The sequence below is a fragment of the Gossypium raimondii genome, chromosome 7, assembly GCF_025698545.1.
Source record: "Gossypium raimondii isolate GPD5lz chromosome 7, ASM2569854v1, whole genome shotgun sequence".
Classification (NCBI taxonomy): domain Eukaryota; kingdom Viridiplantae; phylum Streptophyta; class Magnoliopsida; order Malvales; family Malvaceae; genus Gossypium; species Gossypium raimondii.
In genome coordinates this window covers 36,929,295-36,947,007 of record NC_068571.1, presented here as the reverse complement: position 1 = coordinate 36,947,007, position 17,713 = coordinate 36,929,295, and the positions used below count along the sequence as shown (strand labels likewise).

At 34.1% G+C, this 17,713-nt stretch overlaps 3 protein-coding genes across 4 annotated transcripts; 2 read left to right on the top strand and 1 right to left on the bottom strand.

Annotated features, from left to right (window-relative positions):
* The first annotated feature begins 1,325 nt into the window (after positions 1-1,325).
* On the top strand, positions 1,326-5,052 carry LOC105793446 (E3 ubiquitin-protein ligase RSL1). Its single transcript, XM_012622357.2, has 3 exons — positions 1,326-2,187; positions 3,432-4,204; positions 4,662-5,052. The coding sequence occupies exons 1-3, from the start codon at positions 1,423-1,425 to the stop codon at positions 4,828-4,830; spliced, it is 1,707 nt and encodes a 568-aa protein (XP_012477811.1). The 5' UTR covers positions 1,326-1,422; the 3' UTR covers positions 4,831-5,052.
* Positions 5,053-7,555: 2,503 nt separating this feature from the next.
* On the bottom strand, positions 7,556-17,448 carry LOC105793460 (uncharacterized). Its single transcript, XM_052633393.1, has 4 exons — positions 16,894-17,448; positions 14,602-14,717; positions 14,378-14,504; positions 7,556-7,883 (listed from the first exon to the last, which is right to left on the bottom strand). Exons 1-3 carry the CDS (start codon positions 17,161-17,163, stop codon positions 14,393-14,395), a joined length of 498 nt encoding a protein of 165 aa, XP_052489353.1. The 5' UTR covers positions 17,164-17,448; the 3' UTR covers positions 7,556-7,883; positions 14,378-14,392.
* LOC105793454 (uncharacterized) lies at positions 8,412-12,832 on the top strand. 2 transcript variants are annotated; one of them, XM_052633392.1, is made up of 6 exons: positions 8,412-9,839; positions 9,943-10,194; positions 10,318-10,557; positions 10,656-10,873; positions 11,073-11,327; positions 12,338-12,832. In XM_052633392.1, exons 1-6 carry the CDS (start codon positions 9,491-9,493, stop codon positions 12,605-12,607), a joined length of 1,584 nt encoding a protein of 527 aa, XP_052489352.1. In that variant the 5' UTR covers positions 8,412-9,490; the 3' UTR covers positions 12,608-12,832. The 2 variants fall into 2 exon arrangements, with proteins under 2 accessions (XP_052489352.1, XP_012477817.1); XM_012622363.2 differs by having other exon boundaries at positions 8,418-9,839; positions 10,003-10,194.
* Positions 17,449-17,713: the final 265 nt, after the last annotated feature.

Here is a 17,713-nt window from a genome sequence, read left to right as displayed (position 1 = left end):
TATAGAAAGTGAGAATGAAAAGGGCCTTGGAAGGTAATTAAACCTAAAGTTGAAAGTAAAATAAAAAAAATATTGAAAGAACATAATAGAGGTGACGTAGGAAGGAGAAAGAAAAATGAATAAAGAATTTATTAAATCCTAAAGGAAAAAGTGTGTTCAATTAGTTGTAGCCACTAGGTATTTATACACACATTTAGTGCTAAAATTTAGTTAGATTTTTCTAAATATTATTTGTAAATAATTCTAAATATTATCACTCAATTCAAATTTAAAAATTGAATTTAAACTAGTTACGGAGTTGTAACAATATCAAAAATGCTTCAATCTTTATCCATCCACTTTTTAAAAAAAACTTCAACCCTTCAATCTTTATCCAATCATCTTTGAATTGAATAATCTTTGAATCTTCAATCTTTCAATCAAACCCTCCTCTTTACTTTTTGTTCCAATTTAGCTCATTTTTGCAGGAGTTTAAATTCAGTACACCAACTTTATTCTTGATAAGAAAAATTCAAATTTAATAGCATTTTATCCGGTTATTAATTAAAAATAAATACATTAAAAATACGAGTTTATCTTGCTATCACTCCGATATGTCTTTTTCATTTTTTGCTATTGTGTTTTGGTTGATGTTGCATTTTAGTTTTTATGCATATATGTTGCTGTTGTGTATGGTGCTGATGTTGCTATATCTTCTTGCAACATTAATGAATATAACTATTGTGATTACCAATGCAGTAGAGGAAGATTATGGTGGTTGACACCTTGTTTAAAGGCTTCAACTTTAGTCCTTTGATATAAGCTCTTCCTAACCCTGGGGGTCTGTAATCAAACTGGAGGGATTTTCGTTGTGTTCTTATATTGTCTATTACTCGTCTTTTGTCCCATGTCATGTATGGCTCCTTGATTCTACTTTTGTAAAGAATCATATTATGGACAAACCCTCTTTTATCCCTAGTTAAATCCTTTCTACCTTATGCCATAACCTTTAATTTGAACACAAAGGCTTACTTCTTTTCTTTTCTTTTTCTTATCATTGTTTTATATTTAAAATTTAGGGCTAAGAGTTAGGGTTTGAATATAAAACAAATAATAAGATTTCATTGAAGCATAAAATAAGTACCTACATGTAAGGATAAATTTCCAAACTAATTTAATATACAATTGTACATATAAACTTTAATTTTGTGATACATAAAATTTTGATTTTTCTAAATATATATCATTAAATCAAAATTAAGACTTAACGTATACATTTAAATTACAATTAAAATTAAAATTAAAAATATAATTACAAATCCTACATTTCTCGAGGCTTACAAAGGCTAGATGGGCTGATAAGTGATAAGTTCCCAGTTACGTAAGGACTAAGGAGTAAAGGTACCTCTAGAAGTCAATCGACGGGGAATCTGTTTGTTGGGAATGGCGACGACAGCAAGAGGAGTAGGAGACTCAAACCCAGACGACGACGACGAACTCAACCTTTTACTTTCCCAGCAGCACCACGAACTCATGGCTGCCCATTCCCTCGAGTCCGACCTCGACTTTGCCTTCCAGCTCCAACTCCAAGAAGCCCTCTCCGCTTCCCTTTCTCCCCACACTTCCCAACCCCCACCGCCGCCGCCACAGCCCCCCGTCCAAAACGACACCGTCTTCTCCTTAACGTCTCAAATGCTCTCCAAACTCCAACAAGAATCACTTGATCACAAGCGCTGCCTCCTCGAAACCCAGAAACTCAAGGACGACCTCAAGCGTCGGGTCCACGACGAGAAATTCGCCCGCCAGGTTGCCGACATGCCCGAAGAACTTTGGGAGGATTGGGGCGATTTCTTCGAACGTCCCTTCGGTGAAGGGTGTTCTAAAGAACTTTGTTGGGATGAAACTGACAGCGAGATCGACTCCGTTGATGGTGTTTCTGACAATGAATATGATTTTCGTATTTACTTCAAGGGATTGATTAGTGAAGAAAAGGTTAAAGACAAGGCATCCAACTACGCGGGGATTGGAGTTGCGATTTGTGATTTTAGGGATAATTTGATTTTGGAAATTACAAAGCCTTTAGTTGGAGTTGGGTTGAGCAAACAAGCGGCTGAGCTTAAGGCGTTGATCGAAGGGCTTAACGCTGCTTTGTCTTTGGAGCTTGATAGGATTGAATTCTGCTGTGATTATTATCCCATTTATCAATACGTAAGTTCCTATACATCCTTTTATTTTCCCATTTTGTTACAATTCATGTGAATTTCTCTGTTTATTTATGTTCATTTTCTTATTAATCTTAGTACTTTCTCTTTTGCTACGGGAACTAAACTTAAAAGATGGTTTTCAATTCAAATGTATAATCATCTTATCGAGGTCAATTGCCACCCGTCCTCGGTTCGGTCCTTGGACAATCCTACCCCCTATCCCTTATCATAATATGTATAATCATCATGAATCTTAACTAATTTATAGATGATATATGCATTTCATTCTCATTGTTTTTATAGCATATAAAATCCATATACATTCTCTAGAATTCATGTCTCCGAACATAACACACAAGAAAATTTGAAGAATTGATTGTCTGACCGAAGTATATAGTACATAGTGTTTTGAAAGGATGGAATTTGGCAATTTTCATCTTTTATATGGAATAAAAATTAAGAGTTAGTATTGCATTTTAGTCATTGGTTCATTTCTACTTGAAAAAAAAGTAAAATGGAGAAGTAATAAAGAATCAGAGTAGGAGGAAGTAGATATGCTAGTGTAAATAATGGAGTCGACTTGGCTCTAGTGAATGAATTGAACTCATGAATCAGTTATGTCTTAAAAAGTTGTATTTAAGTCTGTTTTTATTTCCTTTACAAAAAAATGTAATGTTTTATTGTCGATGAGTACTATATATCCTTTCAAGGTCACTGAGAGTTTGGTGGGGTTATCTTGTTTGGAAAATAAGTACTAGGATTTTAAATTTAGAGAAAAATGTGGCAAATTAAATAAAAGTGAGTTATGGTGATACAGAAGGAAAGCAACTAAATGAAGGAGATAATTAGGGTTCCATTGAAATGCTCACTACAAACCCCAATTCATTTCTATTTGATAACTACTCTGTTGTATGGTGCCAAAGCGTTGGTAAAATGCTCTTTAGCCATGTTTACAACAGGTGATACACACTATCAGCAGCATCTCATTGACAGGTTGTTGTTTTGACTGAGATCAGGTTATGCTGTGCTTAACCATGGGCCATTTAAGTTTTCTGGTTGTTAAAATATTACCTTTGATCAAGTAATGCTGGATATACATGTCACAAGATTGAAAGAACATCATTGATCATACTTGGGTTTAACTGTATTTGTGCTTTGTAATTATATAAAACTATCTATTGAAAGCCTCTTTATCTTCAAAATAAAGAGCCAAAGGGAATGTTGTTTGTGATGTTTTTGGCAATACAGATTACTAGGAGATGGCCACCAAAGCAGAGGAAGATTTCAATGTTAGTGAATCAAGTATTACTTCTTCAAAGAAAGTTTACTGATTGCCGCCCCATACTCATGGCACGTAATGATATTAAATATGCCTTTAAGCTTGCAAGGGAAGCAATAGTATCTCAGGTCACTCAGCCTGTAGAGCAAAATGAAAGCAAGAGTGTGAAAGAGACTTGTGTTATCTGCTTAGAAGATACTGATTCTGGGAGCATGTTTTCAGTTGATGGATGCATGCATCGATACTGCTTTTCTTGTATGAAACAGCATGTGGAGGTGAAGTTGCTACATGGGACGGTGCCCAAATGTCCTCATGAGGGTTGCAAGTCTGAGCTTACTGTTGACAGCTGTAGAAAATTTTTGACCCCTAAAATGATTGAGACATTGAAACAAAGAACGAAGGAGGCATCAATTCCTGTCACTGAGAGAGTTTATTGCCCATATCCTAGGTGCTCAACCTTAATGTCAAGAAGTGAGGCTTTAGAATATTCTAAGGATGCACTTGTCAGAGCTGAAAGATCTGGTGCCAGGAAATGCCTGAAGTGTCATGCCGTTTTCTGTATCAACTGCAAGGTTCCTTGGCACAGTGACATGACATGTCAAGATTACAAAAGAAAGAATCCCCTTCCACCAGTAGAAGATCTTAAGCTGAAGTCACTTGCAAGCATGAATTTGTGGCGCCAGTGTGTGAAGTGCAACCACATTATAGAACTTTCTGAGGGTTGCTACCACATGACTTGCAGGTATTTCATTTTAGTTATGGTTTTTAGTTTTCTTTTTTGTTGTTGCTTTTAAAATATTTTGTCCCACAAGTTAAGTTTGTTCAAAAACCAAGATGAAGGGAAGGGAAGGAGACAGGGAGTGGTGGTTTTGAGAAGGTGCTCGCAGGGATGCTGCTTGAATTGGAAGATCATATCATGATTTTCATATGAGTTATCAACATTTGGCACCATTCCCTTGAATACTTGTGCCTTGACCGTGTTGGGACTATTATTTCCCCTGCCATGTCTTGATGTATCCCATACATATTTCTATGTCAATGGCATGTATGTGTCATATACGAGGGTGTTTCCCATGTCTGTGCTTTGTAGATGTCATATGTCAGATAGTGTTTAAGCTGACAGCTACCAGTAAACCATATTCGCTATATATATTGTTATGCCAACAAAAGCTGCATCTCATGGTTGGTTGTTTTTGCAGATGCGGATATGAGTTTTGCTATAATTGTGGGGCTGAGTGGAAGAACAAAAAGGCAACTTGTTCTTGCCCGCTTTGGGAGGAGGATTTGATTTGGACTGAAAACAGAGACACAGATGAAGAAGAGATGGATGAAGACTCTGACTACGATGATGGTTGGTTTGTCTTCTGAGGACTCTTAACCCAATTTTCACCATACTCTTCTCATCCCATCTCTCTGGCCAATTCCAAAACTTGGTGACCATCTTTATATGTTTATAGAAGTGTTTTTGCATATACAATGTTTTTAGCCAGGCTTCTGATCCATTTGGAAGAATAGTGAAATGCATCAGGTTTCCTTTAAAAGAAACCGTCCTATAATAAATCTAATCCTAGTAGTGGTTGCATCACATAAGTTGAAGATTTGAAATTTAACATTTCTACCTGGTTTTTTTTTTTTTAATCCGAAGTTTCATCTAATTTCACAGCATATGTACACATAAAGAACAATATATAATGTTAAAATTTTATAAATAAATGAACATATACGTATATGTATATAAATGGTCTTCTCATAAATTTATGCAACAATTTTATCCATGGGTGTAGTTGCATTCTTGATCCTGATTGTTTCTTTATTTCTAACCTTTACCCGGATGAGTTGGATTCATTATTCATATAATTGATGAATATTTTTTTAAAAATTGTATTAATTAAATCTAAATTATAAGATAATATTGTATTGTTAAATAACAATGTTATCTGAGATTCATGAAAATATTGTACCGTTCGAGTTTAGTACGTATTTAGGGCAAATCTTAAGAACTATGATAAGAGGGATTGATTCTCTTATTTAGAGAAAATTTTAAGGTGTGGTCTTCAAATAATAAAAATATTGAGCTCAATTTTAATCCACTAAAGAAATACTTTTTTATAATTTCGACTAAGAAGGGAATGTCAGATGAAATTAGGTGTAAGGAGGAGATGAGTCATATTCCTCAAACCATGTGCTGGGGGATCAACCTTGATTTCCGCTCTATCTGCTTTTTCTTTTCAATTATTTATTATGTAGGGTAAAGTCGGTGGATAGCATCCTCGCATGGCTTCTTTTGCCTTCAAACAAACAACACTTGGAAAATATAAATGTTCCTTTTGCTGTCAAACAGGAATAACTACTTCAATCTTTATTTGATTATATTTAAAAGGAAATTTATAATAGCACCATTTCTTGGTGAAAATTAGAGGATCTTTCATGTTAATCATAAATCTATTTACTCATTTAAACGATACTCAATTTGTGATGTTTTAGTTTAGAATTTTTAATGGTGTTAAAAATAGGGACACATTTAGTCCATAAAAATATGATATCTGATATTCCTTTAACATGACATTGGCACTCATAAACAAATTTCAATTTTAAAATATATAGTATTCTATAAATTGCTTTCAATTTTATCAATATATATATAGAATACATATATAAATTTTAAAAAAATAAAACCCTGAAATTCTTTTATGATATATAAATTATTTACATAAAGAATTCAAAATAAAATAGAAGACTAAAATATAAAAGTTCTTAAATTTTATATAAATTTTGAAAAATTTAAAAAATTCACAAAAATATATCAAAATTTTAAAATATATTTCTCTGTAACATATATATATACACACATAAATATTAGTTTTTTAACATGCAATTAACAAACAATTCATAGCTTTTAAATATGTGGATATTTATTTCAAAATCGTATTTGATTTGGAATTTCTATTACTTCTAACTGAAAATGAGTGAACATTACAAATAAAATGAACAAGTTTGTATGTTAAAAGTTAAAATTTAAATCTAGTAAAATTCTATTAAATTGACTAGTCAATGTGAATCTAATAAAGAGATGGAACTTCACATTCTTCCATGAATTTTGGGTCGGACTTGGAAGAGAATATGTAGTGTATTAAATAATTATTATGATACGCAAAAATATATAGTGTATTAATATCAATATTATAATAAGTAAAAAGCTTATATAAAAAATAGATACAAATTTTTCTATTTAGGTACTTTAAAATTAAAATTAACATTAAGTAACAAAAATTCCATCTCTCTCTTTACCTCTCCCGCCCCTTCCTTCTTCATGTTCTGTGTCTTCATCATCTTACAATTTGTCATGTCCTCAAAATAGAGAAAATGGGCTTCTCTTTCTTTCCTGTTTTGATTTTTTAATATTGAAAATGGGGTTTGTTTCAATGGCAAAGAAGATGAATGTTTGTTTTAGTACTGAAAATGGAAGTTTGTTTTAATTGGAGAAATTTGGAGTAGAGTTTATTTTAAACCATTTTAAAAATTTCTTTGTAGAGAAAATGAAAATGATAAAATGAAGGTGGAAGGGAGAGATTGAGAGATTATATTTTTATTTTTATTTATTTTTATTGAATCTTAATTATAAATATTTTTATTTAATTAAAATGTCTCATGTTTTAATTTGATTGGTTTAAAATTTTCTTAACGGGAGTTAACTATTGGTACCTAAACTGGTGGCATAATAAAACTTTAGATACCTAATTTGACAAAAAAAAATACATCACCTAAATAAGAAATTGCATAATTTGGGCACTTATTTTTATATAAGCCTAATAAAAGTTGAATTTTGCATTAGTTATAAGTGAACACACATTTGAATGTAATGGAGCCCAGGTAATATTTTAATTAAATAAGATTTATTTAGAGAATTAAAAATTAAAATCACACACACACAAAAAAAAACTCAACCACCGTCTTTACTATGTTATCATTTCATTTTTCTCTATTTTAAAAATGTATAATTACGCGGATTAAGTCTTAACTCGATTAATATAATATTGTAGTTGTTAATACGTAAGGATGTGGGTTTGAATCTCCTATTTATCAGTCAAAAAAGAGCTTTGAATTCTTTTAAATATTGTATTAAAAAGAACGAATATCATCAAGAAGTTATAATCAGATTGTTAAAAAATATATATGTAACTAATTACAGAGGGTCAATAGAATAAGATAAGTAAATCCTAGGTGGATCTTGAAAAGAAGCGGCAAAAGCTTAGCTCAGGGAACCGGCGGGAAAAGATTGAGCAAAAGCAAATAAAGAGCTTGGCGAGTAAGAAAAATGCGAACTTGAAGGTATCCAACACATCTTCCTCTGTTGTGAACGTCTTAAATCCAATCCCACCGCTTTTAGCACTACAACTTCTACGGTTGTCCATAATCTCCACCTACAAATCAAAGCAATGCTTTTGTGAGAGACATAACACAACTATAGATGCGGCAAAAGACGAGAGAAAAAGAAGGATAAGGAGGAATGGGCGGCGGAGGGGTGACGGAATGGTGGAGAAGAAGAGTTGAGTGCTGATGTTGGGTTGGGTTGTTCTTTTGAAAGAGAAGAAAGAAAAAAAGAATGTAGAGGGGTTAAGTTGGTTTTTTATAGCTATCTATAATAATTTTTAGAATCAATTTGTTAATTTTTGTTTTTTAAATTTAAAATTAAATTAATAAATATATAAATATAATAAAAAACTCACATCAACATCTCAGATCATAACATGGAATGACTATAGTTTTCAAGTTTTCTATTGTCTACATATACATGAATAGCTTAGCCTTATAATTTTTTGAACTACATTATTATAAGGTCTTTGAAGTACTCAAAATTTTCAATTAAGTCTAATTATGATCCATTTTATACGACTTTCTTTGTTAGCACTAATTGCATTAATCAATAACATCTTTCATTTTCCTTTTATTCTACAGTTCAGACTTTTTTCATTCTCTTCTTCCTTCCCCTCTGCTTCCCTGGTCGTTTCTTCCCTTTCGACCTTGCTTCTTCTTCCACCTGTTTCCATCTTCCTCCGCCCACAAGCTCATGGTCGGCGTAGCTCCGGCCACCATGAGCTCTCCCTTCCCCGCTTTCTTCCATTTGCTCCTATCTACTGTTATTGTTTGCTTTTATTTTGTTTCTATGTGCTTATGTTTTGTTTTAGGTACGGATCTTGGTTGCATCCTTGCTTTGCCATGGTTTGACTTGATGGGCTCCCCAAAAGAGGGTATTTGGCTTCTGTACCGGGTAATCTCTGCCACCCCCTAATGCTCCAAGTTCGCAGAGCAATTCTAAGGTGTATGTTTCCGCCTAAAGGCTTTCGTGGTTGGAGGATTCCAAGTGGATTGCAATGTCTATCGAGGTGAAGATGAAGACTAAGGGATTAGAACTCGTGTTGGTTTTTTGGTGTTTAGAACAAAGTTGACGCTTTGTGGGGTTTAGTCTATTTTGTTTTTTGTTGGCCACTTGTGGCTTATTCTATTCGTTGGACGTGGTGGTGGTTTTGAGATTTTCTTAATGTTTGGAAGAAAAAAAACATTTGTATCTATTCTGCAAACGTGATTGGGCATTAATAATTAGGGTTTACATAGGGAATTAAGGACCCATTGTTTAGAAACCCCACCAAAGACAACTCCATATTGATCTTCTTTCACTAGAAAGTTGAAATAAAATTGACGGCTGTTATTTATTACCAGTAAAAAATGCAAGGAAATCACACGACCAAACAGCCCACCGTCCCTCATAGATAAAAACACACTGACTGACAAATACCCCTTTTGTCCACTCTGTAAGTTTCCCACCTTTCATCACCATTTAATAAAAAGGGGTCACCTTTTTTTCCACACCAAACCTTTTTTCCTTTTACTTTTCGTTTCCCTTATACTAAAAGACAGATCCCCTTCTTAATCGATTCCCTTTAACTTGTGCTTTACGTTCAAGCTTTTTTCAGTGTTTCTTGTTAAAATTGGACTTCAGCTTTTTCATCCTCTGTTTTCGTTGAAAAAAATGATGGGCGGCGAGGGGTTTAGAACAGCATCCGCCGCCGCCGGCGTAGCACCGGATAAAGCGGCGAGTTTTAACGATGTGGTGCGTGAATTCATGAAGGGATTGCTGGAGATGAGCGTGGAATTCGGGAGAGGTTGTCGGGATGTAGTGCGGCAGAGTTTGGTTACAGAGGATTCGTTTTTAGTGAGGAATTTCGGTAACGATTCTTACATTGGTCGAAAAATCAAGGTTCCTAAAGACAATGTTTTAAGGAGATTGAGATTGTTTAATGAGTACTTGGTTCCAGAAGACAAAGATCCTTTGCATGCTTGGTCTGTAATACTCTCCGTCTTCCTTCTTGCTCTTGCAGGTATTCTTAAGAAATAAAATGGAACATGGTTACTAGGATTATTTCTCAAGTTTTAAGATTCTCATTCAGATTCAAAACCTTATTATTGCCCTCACAAACATAGGTACCTTTGGTTTTTATTTTTCTGTTGATCAATTACTGATAAAAAGGAGCATTGCTGCAGTCTTGAGTTTAAGTATAGAGTATGATACTGCAATCCCGGTGGCAAAGAACGTGTACATACATCCTCCTAGTGCGGATCGAATAATTCTACCGGACGGTAGATATATGGCATATAGAGAGCAAGGCGTTCCAGCCGATAGAGCTAGATTTTCGATCATCATTCCACATTCATTTCTTTCTTCCCGACTTTCAGGTTTGGTATAGAAATGATAGAGTATATAGCAACTTGGTTTTATTGACCTATATGTGTTCATACAATTCATACTTAATTTTCTCAGTTTGTGTCCTTTTGCCCCCCCCCCCCCCAAAATGCTAGGGATTCCTGGACTTAAGGCTTCGCTATTAGAAGAATTTGGAGTGCGGTTGTTGACATATGATCTTCCGGGTTTTGGTGAGAGTGATCCTTACCCCTATAGGAACCTCGAGTCATCAGCATCGGATATGTTGTTCTTAGCAAATGCGCTTGGTGTTAGTGACAAGTTTTGGGTTGTAGGATACTCAACTGGTAGTGTGCATGCCTGGGCTGCTCTCAGATATATTCCCGATAGACTTGCGGGTACTAATTTCATTTAACTTCAGTAACTTAAGTTTTTACAACTGACTATGCACTCTTGGGGAAGTGATCATCTTTGGTTCACCATGGCTAATTTGCAGGTGCAGCTATGTTTGCTCCAATGGTCAATCCTTATGATTCACTGATGAATAGGGGAGAAAGATATGGAATCTGGGAAAAGTGGACTCGGAAAAGGAAATTTATGTATTTTTTGGCTCGAAGATTTCCTAAATTTCTATCTTACTTCTACCGGCAAAGCTTCCTCTCTGGAAAGCATGGTCAGATTGATCAATGGCTAGCATTGACACTGGGAAGAAGGGTGAGTGATTTTCTACACTATGAGCTCTCTAAGGTTCCGGAATCCAGTTAAGTACAGTGCATGATATGCAATTTTTTGTTTCCAAGGGCACTCTACGGTCTTAAATGTGGAAATGCATAATATTCTAAGCGAGTTACTAGATTTTTGCAGCATTTCACTTGTCAAGCATCGAATCTAAATTCATATATTGTCTTTACAGGATAGAGCTTTGATAGAAGACCCTATCTATGAAGAATTCTGGCAAAGGGATGTCGAAGAATCAATCCGACAAGGAAATGCAAAAGCTTTTGTGGAGGAAGCTGTATTGCAAGTTTCTAATTGGGGATTCAGCCTTGCAGACCTCAAATTACAGAAGAAACAGACAGGAAAAGGAATCCTAAATTTGATCAAGTTTTTTCTTAGTGGCTCTGAGGAAGAATATACTGGTTTTCTTGGTCCAATACACATATGGCAGGTATAATTTCATCCTATGTTGCTGTGACTCTTCCATTTTCTTGAACTACTCGTATCTTTCACTTGTGTCCAACACATATCTAGACATATGATCCTTCAAAGACCCTCCAATTACATGGAAAAACTTGTTAAAGAAAAAGAACATACCTATGTTGGAATGGACCTGTATCTGGTACTCAAACTCACCTGAGTAACATAGATTCCATCCTTATTCATACATTGCCGCTGCATTAAACTGTTCTGCTACACTTTTTCCTGTTCATTGAAGCATTACGTATTTACTGATCTATTGTTTTCTAGTGTAATATGTGATAGCTGAGAAGTTCTTTGCTTTAGAGGCTTCCATTTTACTTTTGTTTTTGTGGTTAATTTGTTGCCAACGATTATCATATTTAACTTGCTTTTTACATTTTGGATTCTTGAAGTCACGTTAATATAATTTCTTGGAACTACATTTTTTCCAAAACCTATTTGCTCAATTTGGTAACAAAGAAGCCTCCTTGTACTAATAATAAAAATAAAAAAAGGCTAGCTTTCTGGTATTGCTTAAACATGAAATGTCTAACCCATAGAGCACTTGATAGATGCTTAGTACATCAAACTTTCTTTTCGGAAGAAAGTACCATGGCACTGAGTTACTGCGACGCTTCATTTTTCTTGAAGAACCCCTTTTCAACTTCTATGTCCAGCCCATAGGTATAACCTCCATAGACCCACATGATATATGGAAAAACTTAGAAAAGCTTGAATATACCCATGTCAAAACCCGAGTCCTAGTAACAAAGCCTTGGTATATAAGATCATCAATGAAACAACATTTGGTTTTGATTCCCAAGATATGAACTTTTAATCTAAAATTGTACGAGTCCTAGTTTGCTTGCAACCTATAAACTATGGTTTTATTTTGCAATTTGAGAGCAGAACAAGACATGGATTTCTATTCCCAAGGAAATTTTAGTTGAACCTTCTTTCTTTTTAATTTTATTTGCTAAATTTTTTGGTGTTATACAGGGGATGGATGATAAAGTAGTCCCACCTTCAATGACTGATTTCGTTCATAGGGTTCTGCCAAGTGCTGCGGTTCATAAACTCCCATATGAGGGTCATTTTACATATTTATATTTCTGTGATGAATGCCATAGACAGATATTTACCACACTTTTTGGAACCCCACAAGGCCCTCTTCCTGTCAACAATACCATAGAAGTGGAACAAACACCATTGGATGATATACAAGTGCAGGAAGATGCTTCAACTCAGGATGATTTTAGGACAGACTGAGATATCAAAGTTTTCTACAATTAGGTTTGAGTTTTGACATGTAATGTAAGGTTGGTTGTATATATAGCATAGGTTTATTCTATCACTTGTGATTAGAAAAGTTGAATAAAATTTTCTCATATATTTATGTGGCAATGGAATGGAGATTTGAGAAACATTTTGAAGTTGTTGGCTGGCTACAATGGAAATAAACATAATCAAGGAAAAGGTGATGACTTGTTCTAATTTGTTGTTAGCTGCTTTCAATTTAATCTTGAGACAATAGTTTTTTTACAGCTTATTATTGTGAATTGTGTTATGGGCTGACCACCTAAGGCTAATTGTTGCCTTAGCTGTATCTAATGTCTGCAATAAGCCATGACCACTCCACTGCTAAACAAACTAGATTTAACTGTGAACTCTGATACCCCATGTCCTTAAGAGACTTTCCACGTTTTCTAGTCAATGTTTTCAGCGAAGTTAGGTTTGGCTGGGGAAACAAAACATAGAAATTTGGCTAAATTATGTGATAACATAGGGGATGGGATTTGATTAATGGTTTGGCCTTTAAATTATATCAAGGTACTTTGAACATTGAGTTAACGACGTATGTTTTAAAAATACAGTGACATGTGAAAATTATTATAATGCATTTATCCATGTTAGTGGCATTCACATAAATTAAATTTAAAAAAGATATGCAACAGTCTAAAAGTTTAAAACATATATATGCAGAAACAAATAAACACCAAAAATTAGATGAACATATTTAAAATTATAAAGATTCAAAAATGGAAATTAATAAAATATATAAATTTGTGAAGAATATATATAAAATTATAAACAATTAAATATTTTCAATAATTACAAAAATTCAAAAAAAATATTTTCTAAAATATTCAAAATTAAAAAGAAAAAGAGTTAAAAAGTTTTAGAAAAGGAATTTAGTTAAACTTTTAGAAAATTACAAAATTCAAAAAAATTGACTGACTTTGACCACTGTTGACTTGACTATCGTTGATAGATCATTGATGGACCATTGATCGGTATTGACTGATCAACAATGGTGAATTTTTAATTTGAATTTTTTTGTATTTTAGAATTCTTTTAGAAATTATATATTTCAATTCTTTTTGAGTTTTTGAAATTTTGAATTTTAAATTTCTTTTAGAATTTATATATATTTTTGTATTTTTACTTTCTTTTATAATTTTCTAAAAGTTTGTATTTTATTAATTTTAATTTATTTTATTAATTTTCAAAAGTTTTTAGAAATTATATATATTTTTTAATTTTAACTTTTTTTTTTTTTGAAAGTTTAGAATTTTTTAGAATATATACATATTTAAAAAAAAAATCCGTGTAAATGCCACACTATCGTTGACACGAATAAGAATGCCACATGATGCATTCTAATAAGCTTTCATGTGTCGGGTTTTCAAGTATCAAAGACAAAAAGAAGTGATATAATTAACTAATTAAGGGTCAAATCATCAATAAAGCCTAGAAGTTAAGATTCAATCTGATATCTTTTGCCATTTGCTGTTCAAATACACCTGTAAGGAATGCTTTATAACATCCTATCAAAAGGCTCACGGACAACTTGTAATACCAAACTTAACCAAACCAAAAGCATTATTGCAATTAAGGATGAAATGTGTTTTGACTGAAGCACTTGGGTTTTAGAGTTGATATGTAAACTAAATAATAATAATTGAAAATTGAAAAAATGTCAGTCAACTTTCTGCAATCCCAACAGTTATCAAGCTGTGTAATAAATTCATGACTTACAAGTTCAACTTTATATCAGCTTCTTCTACTATCATGTTCCAGAGCTAGAGTTGGTAGAATTGCCATGGCCTCACCATCAAGAACAAGAAGCTCGCCATTCTTTAAGCACTTTGTTGATAGTTTTGCTCTGAACCGTGTAATAACACCGAAACCATTAAGTCAAACACTACAATCTGTTGTTTAGTTGTGCAAATTTTCAAATTAATTGAGGGCATCTAACTTACATGTATCTCTTCTTGCTTTGTTTAATGCTGATAGCTTTTACCTCACCCACAATTTCATCTCCAACGTAAACAGGAGACCTGAAGTGCAAGCTTTGGGAAACATATATAGCTCCAGGCTAAAAAAATTCAGGTATTCAAAGTGTTAAATTTCAGTCGCATAATAACACTTTACTGAAATAAGGAAAATGCTGTCCGAAAAGAGAAGATAAACTAAAAGGACAAATACATGTTTCAATGAACTTAATTCCAAATTTCCACTTAAAAGTGCTAAATAGATAAGAGATAATTCATATAAATCTTACTAGTTAGAATCCATGTATCCGCTTCAAGAGATATTTTGCAAGCAATCTAACTTGGTCATCCAAAACAATTGTACCTTTTCCTACTGTCTTTTCATTCTAAGCAAAAAATCATGATCAATGTTATTTTCGTTAAAGATTGGTGAGTTTAAAAAGAAAAGAAAAGAAAACTCTTTTATTGAATATTTAGTAAGTCCAAAAATTTATGCAGTCACACCTTCAACAACATTCATAAACACCCTGTTAATTCCTTTTCGTTATTCTTCACTTACTCCCCCACCACATTAACAGTGAGGCAACCACGGACATTGCATCGAAACAACTAGTAGATTCATAGAGAAACCAAGAATACATCTTATGGATGCAGCTAGATGTGTAAAATAACTATTGGTTTTGGACTTCATAAAGGGGTATTCCATGCCAAGTTATAATAGGTTAGTTGCAATGCTGGATATGGTATACCTGGTTACATGCTCAGTCTTGGGTTCAACATAATCTATTGATGTAGCAAAGACAACCTACAGTATTGTTGTCACTTCAAAAGCGAAATATGGACCAGCAGTTGTGGCAACATAACAAAGCACGAGGTTGATACAACTCACACCAACTGATTGATTCTCTAGTGCAACTCCATTCCCATAACAAGTCAGCATACACTAGACCGAGAATTCATTCAGAACCAAACACACAAACATGCACTCACTTTGAACGAGAAAAAGTGATTCAACATTAAGTTGAACTAAATATATCAAGACTGAAGAACAAGTAAGTGACTTGTAAACCAAATGGGCTTAATGATGCAAAACTCGACGAGTCAAGAAGGCAGCTTGGCAGGACTACCAAACCAACATCAGGAGAGTAACCAATGGGGGAGTATTTAAATTGCTAACCATTCTCTAGAATTCTCTTCCCTCTGCTTTCTTTAGATTATATTTTAACACACATAATAGAATGTTCTAAGTTGGTAACAACATCGATCTAAGAACCTATAAATAGAGCTTTTCAATTTAGTGTGCTATGCGTGGAGTGAAGTAATCAATGAGGAATGAGTTAAAAGTTTAAGTCTGAGTAAACATGAGTAGGTGGTGCTTAGTAGGGTGTGACCTGAGTGAAAGAATGACTGACATGAGGTGAGTGTATGCAAGAGTCAAGTGTGGAAGTAAGTGAGAATAAAGAAAAGGAATTAAGAGAATGTTTATGAGTGCATAGTTTTTTTTTGCTCTTCCTAAACATTCAATAAAATTATTTTTTATAACTCGCCAATCTTGAAGAAAGTGGTATCAAAGTTGGTTAGGGGACTGAAAAATCAAAGCTAGAGAATCCAAGGGGCTGAAATATAAAAGCCCGCCAATCGAGGGATACATGTGGTTCATGAGAATGGAAAAGACAGGCAGCTAGGGTTGCTTGGACTTAGACAATTGAGAATTGCAATTATTGTAGACAGAGCAAGTCGTGTAAAGGGAACCCTGGAGTTGTGCCAGAGTTGTCACAAAAAGAGGTGAAAGCCACTGCCAGAGGAAAGAGCAAGATAAGCATGTAAAATCTTTCTCAAAGACATGGAAACTCAGACAGACATGGACTTCGATAGGATACAATCTTGAGGCATTTTCAAGTTGAAATGGAAGATTTTTCAAGTATTGTTAGTAAGATTTAGGTAGTATTCACTTGCAACTTCACCTTGAGGACAAGATTTATCAAAAAATAAAAAAAAACTATTAGCAGGGATAATACAATGCCACCAACGGATGTCGAAGAAATTCCTCAGGCAAGTATAGATTCCTCTTCATTGTTCTAATAACTAGATTCTTCTCTAGCGATATAAATGCTTGATATTTCCTTGGGTAAACCAACATACTGCGATGTTGTAAGTCAGTTTAACAATATGATCACCAGCATTGTATCAGACAATTAGATACCCCTAAAGAAATGGTTGAGGAATTCAGGAAAAAACCATTAGAATTCGGAGATACCATCAGAGCAAGCACTAACTTACAAAGTGGGAGGAAATAATCCAAGGAAACAGTGATGCAACAAGCAAGCCATGGACAAGCCGATCTTCAAACCCAGCAGCTCGAGCAGACTCAGAATCAAAGTGCAAAGGATTTACATCATGACTCAGTTTAGAATACTGGCCAACATCGTCATTTGAGAATGTTCTTGTTTGCCTTAAAACATCTCCAATTTTAAGTACACCTGATGACGACGATGAAGAAAAGTATCTCAACGAAGACCCTTTGGCTAAAACAGAACTCCTACCAAACATCTTCGTAAAAATAGGTAAAATGTCCTAATTTTTTCTGTGGGTCATTTCGGCAAACGTTTAAAGTGCAAGCCAGTGGTGCCTCTTGAAAATCTAATAAAACTCACCAGCCGAGGAGGGTCCCTATTAAATTAAAGGTTGATAAAATATGATTGGGATATCATATGAGCTATTGGCAAAGGCCTGGTTCAATATTATCTGCTGTATTGATTTCATTTTAATATTGTTAGGAATTGAAATTCGTGTTTGTTTTTACTATTTTAGGTTTAAAAATGATTTATTATTGTACAAGCAAAGGATACAGTCTCTCCCGAACATAATAGACAACTCAAAAGAAATTACAACTAAAAAAAGGGGCAAGACAACCATAAAAGGCCAAAAATAAAGGATTGGGCCCAAAGCCCCAAAATACAACAATGAGTACAAAAACAAGGTCAAGAATCCAAACCCAAAGAACCCTAAGTCCACTCTAAACGAAACCTTCAGGCCGGTCGGCAAGAATACAGCTCTCGTCCCTACCAATGGGGAGGAAGAGGTTTTCTTGCATAGCGAA

Excerpts from the sequence above, each read along its gene's own strand:
- LOC105793460 (XM_052633393.1), bottom strand. The coding sequence starts at position 17,163 with ATGTTTGGTAGGAGTTCTGTTTTAGCCAAAGGGTCTTCGTTGAGATAC. Across the intron at positions 14,718-16,893 it reads GGATTATTTCCTCCCACTTT|CCTGGAGCTATATATGTTTC; the intron begins GTAAGTTAGTGC and ends GAATTTTTTTAG. Across the intron at positions 14,505-14,601 it reads CAAAGCAAGAAGAGATACAT|AGCAAAACTATCAACAAAGT; the intron begins GTAAGTTAGATG and ends TACACGGTTCAG.
- LOC105793446 (XM_012622357.2), top strand. The coding sequence starts at position 1,423 with ATGGCGACGACAGCAAGAGGAGTAGGAGACTCAAACCCAGACGACGAC. Across the intron at positions 2,188-3,431 it reads ATTATCCCATTTATCAATAC|ATTACTAGGAGATGGCCACC; the intron begins GTAAGTTCCTAT and ends TTGGCAATACAG. Across the intron at positions 4,205-4,661 it reads TGCTACCACATGACTTGCAG|ATGCGGATATGAGTTTTGCT; the intron begins GTATTTCATTTT and ends TTGTTTTTGCAG.
- LOC105793454 (XM_052633392.1), top strand. The coding sequence starts at position 9,491 with ATGATGGGCGGCGAGGGGTTTAGAACAGCATCCGCCGCCGCCGGCGTA. Across the intron at positions 9,840-9,942 it reads CTTCCTTCTTGCTCTTGCAG|GTACCTTTGGTTTTTATTTT; the intron begins GTATTCTTAAGA and ends TCACAAACATAG. Across the intron at positions 11,328-12,337 it reads GTCCAATACACATATGGCAG|GGGATGGATGATAAAGTAGT; the intron begins GTATAATTTCAT and ends GGTGTTATACAG.